This window comes from Triplophysa rosa, linkage group LG14, assembly GCF_024868665.1.
Source record: "Triplophysa rosa linkage group LG14, Trosa_1v2, whole genome shotgun sequence".
In the NCBI taxonomy this organism is placed as follows: domain Eukaryota; kingdom Metazoa; phylum Chordata; class Actinopteri; order Cypriniformes; family Nemacheilidae; genus Triplophysa; species Triplophysa rosa.
Window position 1 is genome coordinate 7817660 of NC_079903.1, and position 17788 is coordinate 7835447.

General features: G+C 38.0%; 1 protein-coding gene across 1 annotated transcript in view; it reads right to left on the reverse strand.

Moving 5' to 3' along the window:
- Window positions 1-12023, reverse strand: part of gbe1b (glucan (1,4-alpha-), branching enzyme 1b) — a 144010-nt gene extending 131987 nt beyond the window's left edge. Inside the window, exon 1 of the mRNA XM_057350948.1 lies at window positions 11743-12023. Coding sequence (XP_057206931.1) covers window positions 11743-11840 — 98 coding nt within the window. The 5' untranslated portion in view covers window positions 11841-12023. The remainder of the gene's footprint in view (window positions 1-11742) is intronic.
- Between the last annotated feature and the right edge of the window lie 5765 nt (window positions 12024-17788).

Consider the following 17788-nt stretch of genomic DNA (forward strand, 5'->3'; position numbering starts at 1 on the left):
TCAATGTATGCATTAACATTGAACATTAAAAGGTAAAGCCAAAAAGCTACAACCTACACATTTTGTACAGACTGTTCTCTCAGTTTATTAAAGGGATAGTTCATCCCAAAATGAAAATTCTGTCATCATTTACGCACCCTCAGGTTGTTCCAAACCTTTAAACTAATCCAGAGAATGTAGGTTATTTGTGTGTAATGTAGAGAAACATTTGTAAAATGAAAAATAAGCTCCAGCTTTAACTATAGTCATATCAGTAATTATGTTGACAGATCTTTTGCTTCATCGTTAACAATGATTTATAAATAAATACAATATAAATGTACACAGCACAATTCATAAATTAAAGAAAATTTTGTCATTTTCTTGACAAAAGGGCACAAATGTCAGCATAAATATGAAAAAAATCATGTTTTTCAAATCAATCAAGATACTGAGATGTCAATATTTGGTGGTTTAAATACCCATGTGAAGTTTGTAACTTGTGTGTGTGTGTGTTCATGTTTGTATATCCCGGTGGGGACCTAAACCTGAATACACACCAACACATGGGGACTCGTGTCACCGTGGGGACCAAAATTGAGGTCCCCAGGGGCAAAAAAGCTAATAAATTGTACAGAACAATATTTTTTACAAATCTAAAAATGCAAAAAGTGTTCTATGATCTTTAGGTTTAGGGGTTGGGTTAGGGATAGGGGATAGAATATACAGTTTGTACAGTATAAAAACATTACGCCTATGGACTGTCCCCACGGGGATAGTCAACCAAAGCCTGTGCGTGTGTGAGTGTGTGTGTGTGTGTGCGTGTGTGTGCGGGTGTGCGCGTGTGTGTGTGTGTGTGTGTGTGCGTGCGTGCGTGCGTGCGTGCGTGCGTGCGTGCGTGCGTGCGTGCGTGCGTGTGTGTGTGTGTGTTTTAAAGCATTTCCATAGTCCCATAGTACACCCATTTCAGAGCCCTGACACATTGTGCAAGTTCACATTTACCATGCAGCAAGGAAAAGTTGTGAACCATTGAAAATCCCTCTGTCATCCTTATTTCAATATTTTATATCTTCCACGAGCCTTACTTTAGGTCAGCGGTTAGAGCAACGTGCAAGCAATATCAAGGTCATGGGTTTGATTGAATTAAAAAACGTGACTGATTAAAAATGTTGCATTCTTGGAACCAATTTTTTATAATATGCTGACCATCTTTTTAATAACGAAAGTGAATGAGGGTTTGAGCCATTAAGAAGCTAAAAAGAGAGCATTCAGTTCATTCTGCTCCTTACAGAAAGCTATTGAACGGCTTCAGAAAACTTGAGAGGTGAACACAGCGCGGACCACTTTTATTCATTTCGGAGCTTGACATCCTCAGTGCTCATTCACTTTCATTATACTGAGAAAGGTTGCCATGATATTCATCAAAAAATTCTCTTTTGTGTGTCACAGAAGAAAGAAAGCCACGTGGGAAATCTGCGTACAGAAAACATGAAGCGAAACAAGCCTTCCTTCAGATTAACATCAAAATAAAAAAGCAACTCCACGCAACGCTAGTTAAAAGAATTAAACAACATGTAAAGCATGCAAATTAGCACCTAGCGCTCTGTGCAAATTCATGCGCTTCGCACATTACTGACGTTTACAAGGAGTGTTGAAACCTAGCATTCAAGAGGCAGTTTCTTTGACATTATGAAGCACAGTTTATATGCAACTAACTGATAACAAGTTTCCCGAACGAAAAACTATGTTCACACACTAATGCTTTCATGCCTATAGCATATACCTATTTTCAATAGGTGAGTTGTCTCACTGAATAGTCCGTCTACAAAAATAGGTATTGTTGAAGGAGGTGTGCGTGTTACACAAGCGGTGCTTTGATGACTGTTACAGTGGATAAAACTGGATGATTCACAGACAAAACGTCTCAGAAAGAGTTTACTGTACTGACAGACAATATAGTCAAGCACAGGAGCTGAAACATTCATGATAAAAATGTGTAAACTATTGAGATGTGTCAATTTAAACTTGTCGACCTCACTATTATACAGGTAATAAATAGACAGTTGGTGGATGGCTAGTCCATTACAGTATTGCATTTACATTACATCACAGTTTGTATTTTTCAAAGGCTATTCTCCAAAGGAGAAAAGGGCACCTCTGTTCTGATGTGATATACTGTACCTCTCAACAATCGCGCAGACATCCTAAGTGGAAAGAACAGCCGGACAGGCTTATTGATATTGTTATTTTGGGCATAACAGACTGACAAGGCTGTTATTTACACAAGAGACATCTGAGACCTATGGCAATGACTAGGTGTCCTGTGGAATCTCTTTAAAGTCTAAATTAAACAGGATGTTTTTTGCTTTTGTCTTGTTTTCCAACACAATTCTAAACGTGGTTAAAAACAATATTTTCACTTGAGAAGCAAAAGCAATCATGTCTTGATTTCAGAGAAATCGAACTTTTGTGAAGTTTAGAGGCTCAACGTTTTTGGTTAAAACAAGAGGAAGCGCCAATGGGTTGTTATTTGATGGATTGTTTTTCTTGTTTCAATCAATAACATCAGTTTTTTCAGATACAGTCTAGAATTAGTTGGCATGTTATTTAAATAAACATCTTTTTGTTTTAAGGATGTTTCGATAATTGTATTGCAAAACAAGATTTAAACAAAAAACATTTTTAAAGGATTAAATCATCTAGAGCTTTGAAATATCAGTCAAAAATAATTTAACATTTTGTTTGTAGAATTGTTTAGTAGTTTATTAATGCCAAATAAATGTCATTTTTATTTCGAGTTTGGTAGCAAATATATATAATATAATAAGGGATATTGACAGTGAAAGGGATAGCTCACCCAGAAATGAAAACGCTGTCATCATTTATCACCCTCTTGTCTTTATAAACCAGTATGACCTTCTTCTGCAGAACACAAAATATATTTTGAAGAATGTTATTAACCGGCACCCATTTACTTGCACTGGTTTTGTGTCCGTACAGTAGAAGTGAATGGGTGCCAGTGCTGTTTGGTTACCAACTTCCTTCAAAATATCTTTTGTGTTCTGGAAAGTGTCATACACAGGGCACCAGACAAAAATAAATAGTTAATGAGCCATTGGCTCCAATAGAGTAAAAACAGGCACCAAATTGTTTTTGAAGAGCCACGTAAGATTAACTTAAATTTTAAATCACTTACTCTCGTGTAGGCCTACCGTACCTTTAAGTGGCTTTAACACTTTACAAACAACATACAAAAGTTCTAAAATTAGATTAAAAATTACAATTATCAAGTTTAAAAAGTTTTAAATATTAAATGTATTCTACCAAACAGAAAAGTTGCTTAAAATCAAATATAGCCTAAGCTTTTTATAATTTTCAACTAACTTTTCAGCACAAAATAGATAAACTGAATTAACCAGTCTTACTAAATGAGCAAAACTCACTCACATCCTGCGTTCCCTTGTGGTTCACTGAGTTTTAAATGATTCACTGATCTCTTAGGCCATTTCTCAATTCCAAGAACGCAAAGAACGGACTTCTGTTCTTCTGGAGACCGGTCTTGCGAGGCAGCCTCGGAAGAACGAACTTGGATGAAAGAATGAATGAGTCATTTATATAGCGTTTTATTGTGTATTGCTGTACACCCAAAGCACTTTTCAATCATATGAGGGGGGTCTCTCCTCAACCACCACCAGTGTGCATCATCCCCCTGGATGATGCGACAGCAGCCACAGTACAACGGCGCCAGTGCGCTCACCCCACACCAGCTATAGGTGGAGAGGAGAGAGATATAGAGCAAATTCAGAGGGTGGGGATTATTAGGAGGCCATGATTGACAAAGGCCAGTGGACGGAATCTGGCCAGGAAACCGAGGTTACGCCCCTACTCTTTACGAGAAGTGCCATGGGATCTTTAATGAACCACTGGGAGTCAGGACCTCCATTTTAACGTCTCATCCGGAGGACGGTGCTTTTTACAGTATAGTGTCCCCATCACTATACTGGGGCATTAGGACCCATACAGACCACAGGGTGAGCACCCCCTGCTGGTCTCACTAACACCTCTTCCAGCAGCAACCTGGCTTTCCCAGGTCTCCCATTTCAGCAGGTCTCCCATCTAAGTACTGACCAGGCTCAGCCCTGCTTAGCTTCAGTGGGCAGCCAGTCTTGGGCTACAGGGTGATATATAGCTGTATGTGGCTACAAGATGGACGTGCCACAGTGACTTCTGGGACTTCAAGCGGGTATACGCGTGCGCAAGGCTGCATTCGATGCATCCTTGATATCGAGAACACATCAGTGCACTTTCATGCATTCTCTGTTCTTGTGTTCTTCAGTATTGGAACGGACTTTGGCGGTTATTGATGACGTAGAGCGAGAACAGCGAGAACACGAGGAAACAAGACCGCTGAAGAACGCATATTGAGAAACGGCCTTATATTCTGTTTAAATGAATCGGTTCAAAGGAGTCATTAGTTTGCGAGTCGTTCTGATCACAATGTGCGTTCATACTGGCGAACGCGCTAATTTTAAAATGAGTAAATTTGGATGGTCGCCAGTGGCGATCTCCGCCAAAATATCACTAATTTTAATATTTCTGGTCGAAAACGCAACCGTTTTAGGTGCAGTCTGGAGCCCTGCATAGTGCATACAGGTTTGAAATGACAAGAGGACGAGTAAATGTTGACAGATTTTTCAATTTTGGGTGAACTATCACTTCACTCAAAGAGCCCTTTTCACATGCACCAAAAACAACTTATTCAACTGTTTCTATGGATGGAATGCAAAAATTGTGAACATTATAGTGCATCTGTCTCATCAAACAAAGATCGAGTCTGAGACCAATTGAAAAATTACAAGTACAAAGCGGTCGAAATGCTGTAGATACATGGCACCTGATTTTGTTAATAATCACTCTCTTTAAAGGCAGGGTAACCGATTTCCGAACTACGCTTTAGAGTCGGGCCGAGTACCAAAACAACCTTGTTCAGCAATCAGCAGTAAGGTGCACAGTGCACAGGACGGACATTAGCCGAGCCGAGCGCTGGTGAAAGCGAAAGATGGGGGTAGGGGTGTGTCTGTTTTGGTGATTTGAACATCAACAACGGCTAAGAGAAATCGGACACCCCGCCTTTAAGACAGAAAAGCAGGTTGTCATAGTCTTGTGCACCAAATGGCTCATAACAATGTTTAAAAACTTACACACCACAACCTTTCTGAGCCTAAGCGAACAAGCGTTCAGAAGAACACGTATCAATCACCGTTGTGAGTTCACAGAGTCTCTTTAGTCATCTGAATTCCTGACACTTCATTCCCTCTCTTGACACACAGCAGGATTTAGAGCTGCCCACAAGACCTTGTTGATTTTGACGCTTGCGCTCATAAGAAACACTACTGTTGCTCAGGGGCTTCTGACGCTGGGTTTGATCAAGAGCCGAGCAGCTATTGCGCTGGCACCTGCTTATGTCCAATTATTTATGGGGAGAAGAGGGGCTCACCCGGGGCTCTCTGAAGCCTGAGAAAAGCAGCCTTGCTGATGGAATGGGCCTGGGTTCAACGTGACCTCACAGACTCACACGCACCGAAAACAACTTATTCAACAAAACATCAGACTACCAAGAAAATGCTGTTAGGGTTAGACTTGTGTAAGAAAGTGTACAAGCATCACAAAGATGATAAAAAAGACAAACCTTTTAGAGGGGTCATATGGCATGAATACGTGTTTTTCTGTGTCTTTGGTGTGTTATAGTTGCCCATGCATGTATTAGACACGTAAAATTGCACAAATGAAAGTGTCCCTTGTTTTCTACGTAAGATAGATTTTCGCTTACGAGTGGGTCTGGACGGACTTTGTGGAGCACATTGGTGTGGGGGTGTTTAGATGCAGTCAAGATGGTATGATTTGACTAAGACCGCCCAAATGTATACTCAAGTAAGATGGGCGTACCTGTCCAATTGTGTTAGAACCTGCGTTTCAGAGAGGCGGGGAAAAGAGGAGCTACAAACATGCACGGTATGTGAAAAACACAGCGTTTTTGAACCTTAAATCATGTATACACCTTGCATTACATCTAAAATAAACCATAATATTCGTTTTAGCCGTGTCATTTGACCCTTTTAAGCAAACAGCTAAAAAGTCCAAAATAGCAATCAGTTCATTCAACCTGATCTCACAGGAATTTGTAACTATATTACGAGGTTTCTCATTTGTGTGAATTCATACAATGTGAATCATACAAAAACGCACGATTTTTAGAATAAAGCAATACTGAAGCCCCTCCCCTAACCCCGCCCCTAAACCTAACATCACTGGCGCTAAAGCAAATCTTGCTAAAACGTACAAATGAGAATGTACAAATTCAATCAAATTATCCATCTTGAAAATAGTTATGAATTCTCGTGAGATTGTGTTGGCTCATTTGGCGGCCATCATAGCCACGCCTCCAGAGAGCTCATTTCTATGAAGGCATCAAAGTATAAAATAAACGGAGTATGAAACTTGAAGTAAACCTTAACATATGTCAGATCATCAAAAAAGTTCGACAATTTGGTACAGAGTACTTGTGTCTTAGTACTTTAACCACTCCAACCTGTGCATCGTCATAAAACTAACACGAGCAGAGCAGAATTTGCTCAAATTAAATATTCATGGAGGTGAGGATAAAAAACAGCTCCTGCGCGTTTTGTTTTAGTTGGCCAGCCCGTCGGCTATGTTTGCCCATGTGGATTACAGACAGTCATGGCTATGTGTAAATGATTAGCCTCTGTTAAAGCCATACACATCAGTTCACCCTATTATAGTGTTTGTTTATCAGGGTACAAGGGTACTGAGGTCGATACAAAGGATTCACCACAGGGAAAAAACAGAAAGCAAAGTTCAGTTTGGTTTCATACAACTTGAAATTCACTCCTCACAGAAAATCATAACGGTTGTAACACAATCTGGCCCATATTTATATATTAAAATTTTATTAATATTTAAAAATGTATATTTAACCTTTAGAGAACTTCCAGCTGCATGTATGCATGCAATAGCCTCCAAACAATTATGCACTTTTTTTAGTAAACAAAGTAGGATTTCCTGCATCTACGAATTAAAATATTAAATATGTGCCCAACAACATCCTATCTGTGCTGTATATACACAGTGAGAGAGTTTTTTTTTCTCATTTTTGAGAATTTGATGTGAAATACACACAGTTAACTTGTGAACTTCTCTCTAAAAGAACAAAAATCTAATTGAATGACTGAAGCATTACAATTTGCCTTCAATCTCATCTCTCTGCGATCTAAGAGAAACAACTGAAATCTCATTTGCGCAATTTCATTCCTAAGGGCTCTTGTCCACAGCAAATTAAAAGCGCAGAGAAATTTCGAAATGTTATTAACCTTCATTTTAAGAGTTTTACGAAGCACGTTAAGAAGAGTACAGACTTCCTTAATAAATTGGAGGTTCGCAGAGCCCATGTGGTTTTACCCTCATTCAACCTGTGACACACATTTCACACGCCAGTATTCCACTTTTGAAAAGCGGTCCTGCAGAGAAGGGTAAAATTAGCAACCGTGCACATGTATTCATATACCTCGATGGCTACCCCTCAAGACTTTGGTGTTAATTAAAACGATAATGAAGAACTCCATTTCACTTGTCAGTGGTCTCGATGGCACTAATGAATGGAGAATGTTAAGTCATAAATATGCAAACTGTGCCACGCACACTTAATCTGTGCAACAATGCAATTAGGCAGTGTTATCATTATAATCAAATGTAAAGACAGTGCCATAGGACTGCGTGTATCATGCATTTAGATGATGGGTGCTGAACAGTTGGGTTTCTGACAGTGCACCCACTGAATTGAAATTAAGTGCCATTTAATTGGTACAGTGCATTCAAAATCTCCGGAGCTAAAGCAATCAGGAAATCTGGAGTACCAATTTTATGTTGAAGTTTATATATACAGTATACTCAAATTATAAATCTGTTAAATTGGACGTATAATTATGGTTTCAGTTATTTATTTAATAAGGCTGCACGATAAAACAAAAATAAATCGCATACGATTTGGCGATTAGATTTATAATGCGCAGCTGCTGCATCTGAAAGCCAGAGGGCGCTCTCCAAATATGCAGAAACTCCAAATATGTCCTGCAGAAAAAGTACAGGCGTAGTTCCAGGAAATGCCTTTTATCAATGGTGCGTTCCAAACGGGATATATTGCATATTTCTACTGCTGTTTTCAAGCCTTCTTAAGTATTTTAATGATAATAACATATATTTATGATGATGATTTTTGCAACACATTCTCATTCCCGCTCGGTCAGCTCCCCCCTCAGCGTCACTTTTTAACGTGCAGGGTACCCCTTTGGCATCATTTTTTGACGTGCGAATTGTACTGTCGTTATGAAATTGGATATTGGATATAATTCGCAATGATGATTCTGGGTTTGATTTAAGTTTAACGACCAGGATAGTTGCGTTTACATTACGCTATTTAGGCAGTTTGAGCAAGAAATGTAACCGTTTATTTATCGTAACATAAAACACAAGATACAAGCAGTCACAATATTGTTCAAAAATATAACGTTAGATATTCCAAGGGTACCAACGCGAAACAATCGATTTGTACGAGGAACAGATGCGAAAGCCATCACCGCCGCCGTAAAGCAGATCCGGTGAGCCGAACAACAGACGTTCAAAATTTCCGCCAGAAGAAGCGTTACGTCAGTTTCGATGCCATTGGCTCTCCCGTGTCTCGTCACCAATTGCATCATTTCGTTGGCTTTGAACGTGAAATGGTATTGGCTCCCGCGATCGACTGCATCTAATGTTCAGGTTTATTTTTTGAATGGGAGCCAACTGCGTGCATCTTCATATAAAGTTATCGTACGGCTTCGGTGAAAAAAGGTCTGCGACACAAGTTGTTTGTAATATTTTAACACAGCTTTTGATCAATAAGTATACCTGTGACTGTACTTTTATTCGCGTGTTGTGTTTTATATGTTTGAGAAGTGGTTAGGTGGGTGGGGTTGGGGGTTGGTGCTCCAAAATATTACAACTCCAAGGGGCGCTGACCGATGTGACGAGTTCAGGTTGAACTATTCGCATGCGATACAGTTTGGCAGGTGCATTAAACAGAGTACTAAATGCATCATGCATAAGCTGAAGTTAGTTGTTTACCTTCGAAATTATTGTTTCTATTTAATTTATGTTTCTTATTTACTGTATATATTTGTGTTATATTGCATTTTGAATGTAATATGGCAATGGAATGTACTAAATGGGTCTAGTTTTCACAGATACTAATGTATGCAATTTTTGCAATAAAATTTTTAATTGTTCTAAAAAGTAAACAAATTAGTTGTTCATTTTAAGAGACCTGTCTTATTTTCTCTTGTACATTTAGTATTGCTCTTTAATAAAGAAAAACGCACTTATCTGAATACTCGATTAATCAGTAGAATACTCGATTACTAAAATAATCGATAGCTACAGCCCTAGTCTGGATCATCCTATATCTCCCATCTAATGCATTGTACAGTACGTCATTCACTATGTAGGACATAATAAATGTGTGAACAAGTGGCTGATATGAAGCGTCGCTTCAGCAGCTCTGCTAGTGAAGGGGGCAGGACTCTTCATTTCTAAAGTGGATTTGATTGGACAAGAACTTGACAAGAGGCTGAAGTGTAGCGTGATGTCTAGATTTGTTTGAGCGCACGTGCCAGACTGTCAGTTTTGAATGGTTATATCTCCTAGATGCGAATGTTGTCACCATTTAATAGCATATCAGTTTATTGACGTCCTCACTTATTTTTAATAAAAGGAAAAAACTTTCATTTTGATTTCACTGTGGCTTTAAGCACGATTTTGATCAATTTATCGTGCAGCCCTAATTATTAATATTTTTAAATCTTAAATATATAAATACATCTTAATGACATTTGTTTAACATTTTAAATCGGTTATAAATATTCCGTTGGTTGTATTTTGTTCAAACGTTTGTGTAACAGGAAGTTCCTCTGGACCAGCATTGAACCAGCATTGTTTACATCATCCGAAGAGGTCTGTATTATTATGTATGTGACATTTAAAAATAAAGTAAATAAAAATGAAACCGGAAGTGCCTCTGGACCAGTTTTTAGATCTTGCGAAGTGGTCTATATTCTGCTTAATTCTGCTCATCATCCAGCTATTTAATGCATGCAGAAAATATGCACCCTGCAGACAGTATAATAATAATAATAATAATTAAAGGGGTCATAGAGTCAACAGAGTATTAAAGGGGTCATATGGCGCGAACACGTGTTTTTCTGTGTTTTTGGTGTGTTATAAGTTGCCCATGCATGTATTAGACACGTAAAATTGCAAAAATTAAAGTGTGGGAACAAAAGATGCATTCTATCTAAAAGCGAATGCTCACCCAGACCTGCCTGAAACACCTCGTGTAACCACACCCCCACAAATCTACGTCAGTTCGTGGTATGGTTCGACTAAGACCGTCCAAATGTATAAGTCAGTACTGTCAGTACAATTGCTTTGGAACCTGATGTTCCAAATATGGTAAGAGGCGTTACATTTCCGTCACACGCTTGCAGTATTCGACCAATCACTACTCACTGGTTAACTGGCCAATCATAGCACACCTCGCTTTTCAGAGCCATGAGCTTTGTTAAAAATCCTTGTTTCAGAGAGGCGGGGCAAAGAGGAGATACAAACATGCACGGTATGTGGAAAATACAGCGTTTTTGAAGTGCTCTCGTGAACGCGTCCCATACACTGACAAGACAGAGGAGAATATATCAATTAAAGTCGGTATTTTGGTTTGTTTTTCAAAAAAATCCAACTGAGCCACTATGCGCGGATGGACCAATTTAACGATGTCTTTAGTATTTTTCTGGACCATGGCAAAAACTGACCCCATGGTTGCAATGAGGTGGCCTGGAAAGCTCTCGGATGTCACCTAAATATCTCTATTTGTGCTCTGAAGACGCCGGAAGTTCTATAAGCATGTTTAACGTCATGTGGGTGAGTAAAAAAAATCACACAAAGTTGATTTTTGGATGAACTATCCCTTTAAATCGTGTTTACAAATTGCATTACATCTAAAACAAAGGATAATATTCGTTTTAGCGTGTCATATGACTCCTTTAATAGTACATAAGAACTGATATGGAAAGCACATGTCTAATATTACATGCATGTTAAAAAAACTAATGCATTAGGTGAACGCTCATCCTAACGTAACTTGATTGGTACGAGTACAAGTGGGCGGGGCGAGACGCTGTCCGCCCACCTATATAAACTAACTTACGTGCCTAGGTTACTGAAGGACAAACACGCACGTGGATGAAATGAACCTGAAGCTGCACTGTTTTTGCACGTCCACTGTATTTTACTTAAACCATAAGGACGGATCACGAAAACAGATCACGACAGATATGAAATGCAGCACTGCGATGCATGGTGGCATTATTTTTATTAGAGGTTAAACGTGTGCATTGGAGAGGAAACTATAATTTCAGCATTAACATATTCCTTGCACACCCTCAGATCTGTATTTACATACAACATTTTGTTGTAGGCATTTCGCATTTAAATACCACCGCGACGAGAATATAGCAGGTGTCTCTCAGTAATATCAAAGAGTATAGGTAATATAGTGAATGAAATCACATCTCATTATTATTGCGTGTGTGAGCTGGGGACGATCATGGGAGCATTTTTCAGCGACAAAGAAGCAAATTACTGTTAAAACACAGTTACCTCCTCTGGAAGTCCTTTTCGTAGGGTTTAAGCTGAGGATCCATTTGCTGAAGGGAGCTCAGATGAGGAAAGGAAACATGATCCTCGGAATCTGCCATGTTTACGTCAGACCAGAGCAATCGAGCAGCGACTCCTCGATCAGATCCGCTTTCACTCAGTATCAATGAGCAGCGGATTGTGTTGCAGTGTCATATGAGACCAGGGTCATCTCTTAATGCCCTGCCCATGTGACAAAAAACTGCACGTGTGACTTTTAGTAATATTATTTGGTTTTACATACAATCAATATTGCGTCTGTCTTTAAGGGCATCGCGGAAGAGTTCATTTAACTTCTTGCACTTGAAAAAGTTCCCTTGTATTTTTTATAAGGAGAATTTCTAAAATACTTCTTACCCCTTCAACGTCATATGTGTGTTGTAATAAATTATTAAAAGATTACTTGGTGTGATTCTATTTGTTTTATCAAATAATTATTCACTTAATTGCTGGTTAATAATTTCTTATAATACGAAGAGTTTATTTGCAACGGATAAATCAGTTAAAAATAATAATGTTTTTTATTGTTATCATGTTGTCATTGTGTTTTATTGTGTTAATTCGTTTTTATTACTTAATTTAAGCAACCAAACTGCAGTTCGACTCTTCAAATATAATTGTTATTATAATATATCATTTTAATTATTTGATCTATTATACTTTCTTAATACTTATTTATATAATATAATAAAAACATACTAACAAACTAAACATTTTGTGTGATGTTACTTAATCAATAACGTCATGCAATATGACAATGTTTACTGATTCTAAATTCATTTAACTAAATGTTTTATACATAACCTTTTTCTTTTTCAAAAACACCCTAAAACAACACAATCTCTATTATTTTTTTAACACATCTCTGTATGTCTTGTTAAGGACAACACATTCTATGTTACTTTAGCTCAATTTGGGTTGTCCTTTTTATTGATTTACCACACAATAAACAGGAAATGATATGTAATGTGTTAAAATAAACTCAAAAATGTGCATCCTTTTTGAGAGATTAAAATTAATTGAGACCGAGATATTAATGCTTCTTGAAAGTTAAATTGTCACATTGCATAGTTTTGCACACACTGCAAAAAAGGATCATATTGAAATTAATGGTTAAAATCAAACGTTGATGCTTGTTATCTCAGAATAGGATTTTGAGACTTGGGTCAAAATTGGTTACTTAAAATGTTGAAAAAGAAATTAATACAGTACTAATAATAATAATACAGCACTTATTACACATTTCTTACATATGCAGGCCTTGAACATTTTTAACAGGATATTTATCATATAAGGCATATAGACTTTCCTTAGCATATTTCTTGGTTTATTTTATGTTAATATCATGTAGGGAAAAAACATCAAGGAGGAGCTTTGGCTCTGCGAGATCTTTTTATCCTTCAGCATAGTGCAGACTGTGCATATGTTACATGCCACCCTTATAGAACACCACCATATGGCTTGATTAGTTTCAAGGTTGGATGTAAAGACTGCAGTAAGTATTCACTTAAACTTGAAAAAAGGAGAGAAAGTGCAACACTCATATACTTACATACTTTATATTTGAGGTTAAACCTAATTTGAACAAAAGTGAAACTTATATAATGATTTACTTATAGCGATTAATTTACTTTAATTGACCGCAAAATAAATTATTTGCTCTGTCGCAATAACTGGCGTGATGCTGCCCTTGAATCAATGTGTTACACAGTGTGCAGAGTTATACGACCACAAATATGGTTATTTACATATGCAGCTTCAGATAATGTCCTTTGAAACTGACTGAGCTCTCTGAAACTCTGAGGTTTACTTACAACTGACTTTAATTTACTCAATATCCTGTATAGTTGTATTTGTTACACAGTTGAAGAGTTGTGAAAAATAGTTTATCTCAGCCCGCTTGGTGTTTCAAAATATTTATCATAAGGAAAACGCCATGCGAGATCATAGAAATAATGTAACATTCTCCCGCAGGGTTTGCACATGGTTGATGCCAATGCAGTTTATCCCATCTGCATGTATTTGATAATATTAAAACCCTTTTCAAAGCGTGAACCCTCAGAGCATTCTTCTTTTAACTCTGGTTGCATCACGCTTGATTTCGAAACTGTACGGTCTGATCAAATGCTAAAGATTAAGGAGAAAAGTTTTATGTGGATTGGAACATTATTAGAATATCAGTGTGACTAACATCATAGCAGTTTTTTTGTACATTTAATTCAGATTTAATCATGCGTCACAGATGTAATCATATTTCAGAAAAGCAAAGCACTCTAGTTCGTTTCACATCTTTTTTGCAATTATATGTATTGTATTTTTAGCATGACATTCACTGTGAATGCCTCTAATAATCCCCATATTTTTGCCGTCGGAGGTCATTTGCACCTATATGAGTGTATGCATTTAAATACCATTGTGGTAATATTCATGAAACTAGAAAATGAAGGTCGAGGTTCCACTATGAATGTCGATATTATTACATGCTTTAGAAAGAACGATATGATTCTGTGGGTCATTGATTCAGAAACAGAGAAATTCTTGCAGCATGTGGAGGTTGAGATGAAAGTCAAGGCTGCAGAATATGTTAGACATTTAAGAAATATGCAAGAGAGCTTTTAACTACATTCTTATAATCTCTCGAGAAACAGCCACAAGTCAAAATATACTGTACATTTAGAAAAATAATCTGAATTCACAGTTTACTTGTTGACCCCAGATAGCATTCAAAATGGGATTGACATAATTAACCTGAATTAAAGTAACCTTGAGATTGCAACCTTGTAATTGTGTGAGCACTTTAATAATAAACGTGTTTACACATTAACTAAACTAAATTAAACTGAACCAGACAAACTTTCTTCAACTCTTCCTGACACTAATTATTAACACACAGAAAAGAAAAGAAAACTTTTTTTGCTTCTAGTGCATTAGACGTACAGCCGTGAAGATCTAAATTTGCACTTGGTGATGAGAGTACAGGTGGGAATGTCTATTTAAACAATCTCTTATTGCTTAGGGCCAGAGCGAGGAACAGTGAGGTTATCCACCATCTAAATTCCAGCAGAGTGTAGGGGTGAAAAAGAGACGCAGTCAAGAATAAGAAAAACACACATTTTCTGATGCCACAATGGTGAGGTGTTGTGAGTGTAGTTGCCATTGTGTTTCTAATGTGTTCTGAATAGAATTCAGTTGTTGCCGTGCAGTTTTTCAAGTGTTCTGGGAAGTTGCCTTTTGGTCGCTTAGTGGCCATAGAGTCTCTGTGATATTCTGGTCTGGCCCGCTCTGGTCCCTCCTTTAACGGAAGATCTAGAATTTTACAACTGATTAATTGTCCACAAGTCAAAGATTCAGTAACTTTAAAAAAGTTGTGCTTGTGCTGAGTGGGCATGAAACAGAAGTTGCAATGGTGTTTTCTTCCCAATGGGGTATATGCATACGGGTCTATGACGTACTTCCGCTAAAATCTCAGCCATCGATCAACAACGTGAGTCTAATAATTCAAACACTTCGCCATACGTCGACAACCAAATAGGAGAATCACTTCAGGCTATCCGTTTCAAGGTACATCAACAAATATGAAAAAAAGCTAAGTGAACTTTTGCACTTACTAGAGGCATGATCACAGAGGCACTTAAAGGGGTCGACACGGCTAAAACAAATAATATTGTTTGTTTTAGATGTAATGCAATGTGTCTACACGATTTAAGGTTCAAAAACGCAACATACCGTGCATGTTTGTATCTCCTGTTTGCCCAGCCTCTCTGAAACGCGCAGATTTTTTACAAAGCTCATCGCTCTGAAAAGCGAGGTGTGCTATGATTGGCCAGTTCACCAGTGCGTAGTGATTGGTCGAATACTGCAAGCGTGTGACGGAAATGTAACGCCTCTTACCATATTTGGAACATCAGGTTCCAACACAATTGGACAGGTACGCCCACCTTACTTGCGTGTACATTTGGGCGGTCTTAGTCAAATCATACCACGAACTGATGTAGATTTGTGGGGGTGTGGTTACACGAGGCGTTTCAGGCAGGTCTGGGTGAGCATTCGCTTTTAGATAGAATGCATCTTTTGTTCCCACACTTTCATTTCTGCAATTTTAAGTGTCTAATACATGCATGGGCAACTTATAACACACCAAAAACACAGAAAAACACATATTCGCGCCATATGACCCCTTTAACAATGCTAACCCGTAGTGCTGTCGGTTCGCCGAAATTTGAACGTTTTCTTACTAAACACATCATTATCACATGGTGAAAAATCCCCTCAGTGCTATGAGAGCGGACGTGACCGAGTTGGCTGAGATTTTAGCGGAAGTACGTCATCGTCCTGTGTGCATATACTCCATTGTGACAAACTTGGGTGGGGCTTCATTTCGTCCTTCAGGAATAGAGTGGTGCAGAGAGGACGTATTTTTGTATGCAAAACCCCGGGAGCGAGTTAGCATTTTAGCACTTCCGGTTCCATCGCCCCAAAGTCTATGGGTGTTTTGAATGGGTTTTTGGTAAATTACCTGAAATAAGATCTATGCTTAACAAAACCTCTAAATATTTTGACATAGAACACACCAGTTATAACCCGCTCCTGTTTTTGAAGCTTTATTGTGTATTAAAAGCGCCGGTTGCTAACAAGTTGTTAAAAGCGACTATATACATTCTTTGGCGGGGAACGTTAGATGCAATCACACAAATAATGGGCACAAAACCCTAAAAACGTGGAGTGGGATTAATTCACAGAGTAATTACACGTTTTTAAGGAAGTTTGAAAAAGTTCTCAGACATTTGGTGGTGGTGATGTTGATGTTGATATCACAGCCAATTGTATTTAGGCTTCAAAAATTGCAAATATTGTGTTCATTTGTAAAGATTATCTTGATAGACAAAACGTCTTAAGTATCATAAATCTTTGTTAATCACAAATCTTATTTTTTGCGATCTTCCAAAGGTCTGTGGGAAAAATGCATAGGCTTTCGGTCGAGGGAACCAGTGCGGCGCTAACTTCCGGGTTAGCCTACAAAAATACATCATCTCTGAGGTACTCTATTGATCATGGGAAGTTGGAAGCATGGCCATTGGACAGCCGGTATAATCTCACCCTCGCATCATCTTTGGAGGGGAGGTTGTTTATGGAAATAAAAATGTAATCAGTTTTAATTGCACTATGCACATATATTAATACAAAGGAACTTTATTTTTTACAGTTGTTTCACCTGTATTTAAAATTATTGTGTTTTAGCGTGAACGGAAATATCTGTAAAATTAACAGATTTCCAACAATACAATTTTTACAGTGTATAACTATAACATCTACCTATAAACCAAATCAACAATGATGCCTGATCAATAAAACTCTGATAACTGCATGTACAGTTTACCAACAGATACATGCTAAACAGAAAACAATTAATAAAAGAAAGAAGTGCTTTAGGCCCTGAACGTCTTTCAATCCAAATGAAGATGTCTTGAGAATAGCCTGGAGGGAAAAACTTTTCTGCAGAACAGTTTTCATTGAAAACGCTTTGACCTCTGCCTGAAATCTGCTTGATTGCCACATCAGCCTGTAGTGACCGTGTTTTACCCTTCACACAGTTCATGGGCAGGACTCCAGAGAGCCCCCTGTGGGTTATTTCTGGAACTCATTTTATGAAATCAAATCCTTGTCACCTTCAAAAGAAATTAATCTGCAACCGCACCCAAATTTAAAGGCATAGTTCTCAAAAAATGAAAATGTCATTATTCGCTCACCCTCATGTGAGCGAGAGATGTGAGGCAAAAATGTCAGTGACGGACAGCCTCAGTCCCCATTCACTTTAATTGTAATGGGAAATAAAGTGCAGAATTAACTTCATCGTATAAAATGTCTCTCATGAAAGAAGAAAAGAAAGAGTCATACAGATTTGGAATGACATGAGAATGCGCAAAAGACAAAGACCTTCAAGAACAACACAGTTCCTAAAATAACGCCGGTAAAAGTCTCATCCGAAAGACACCGCATTAAATGCATCCCG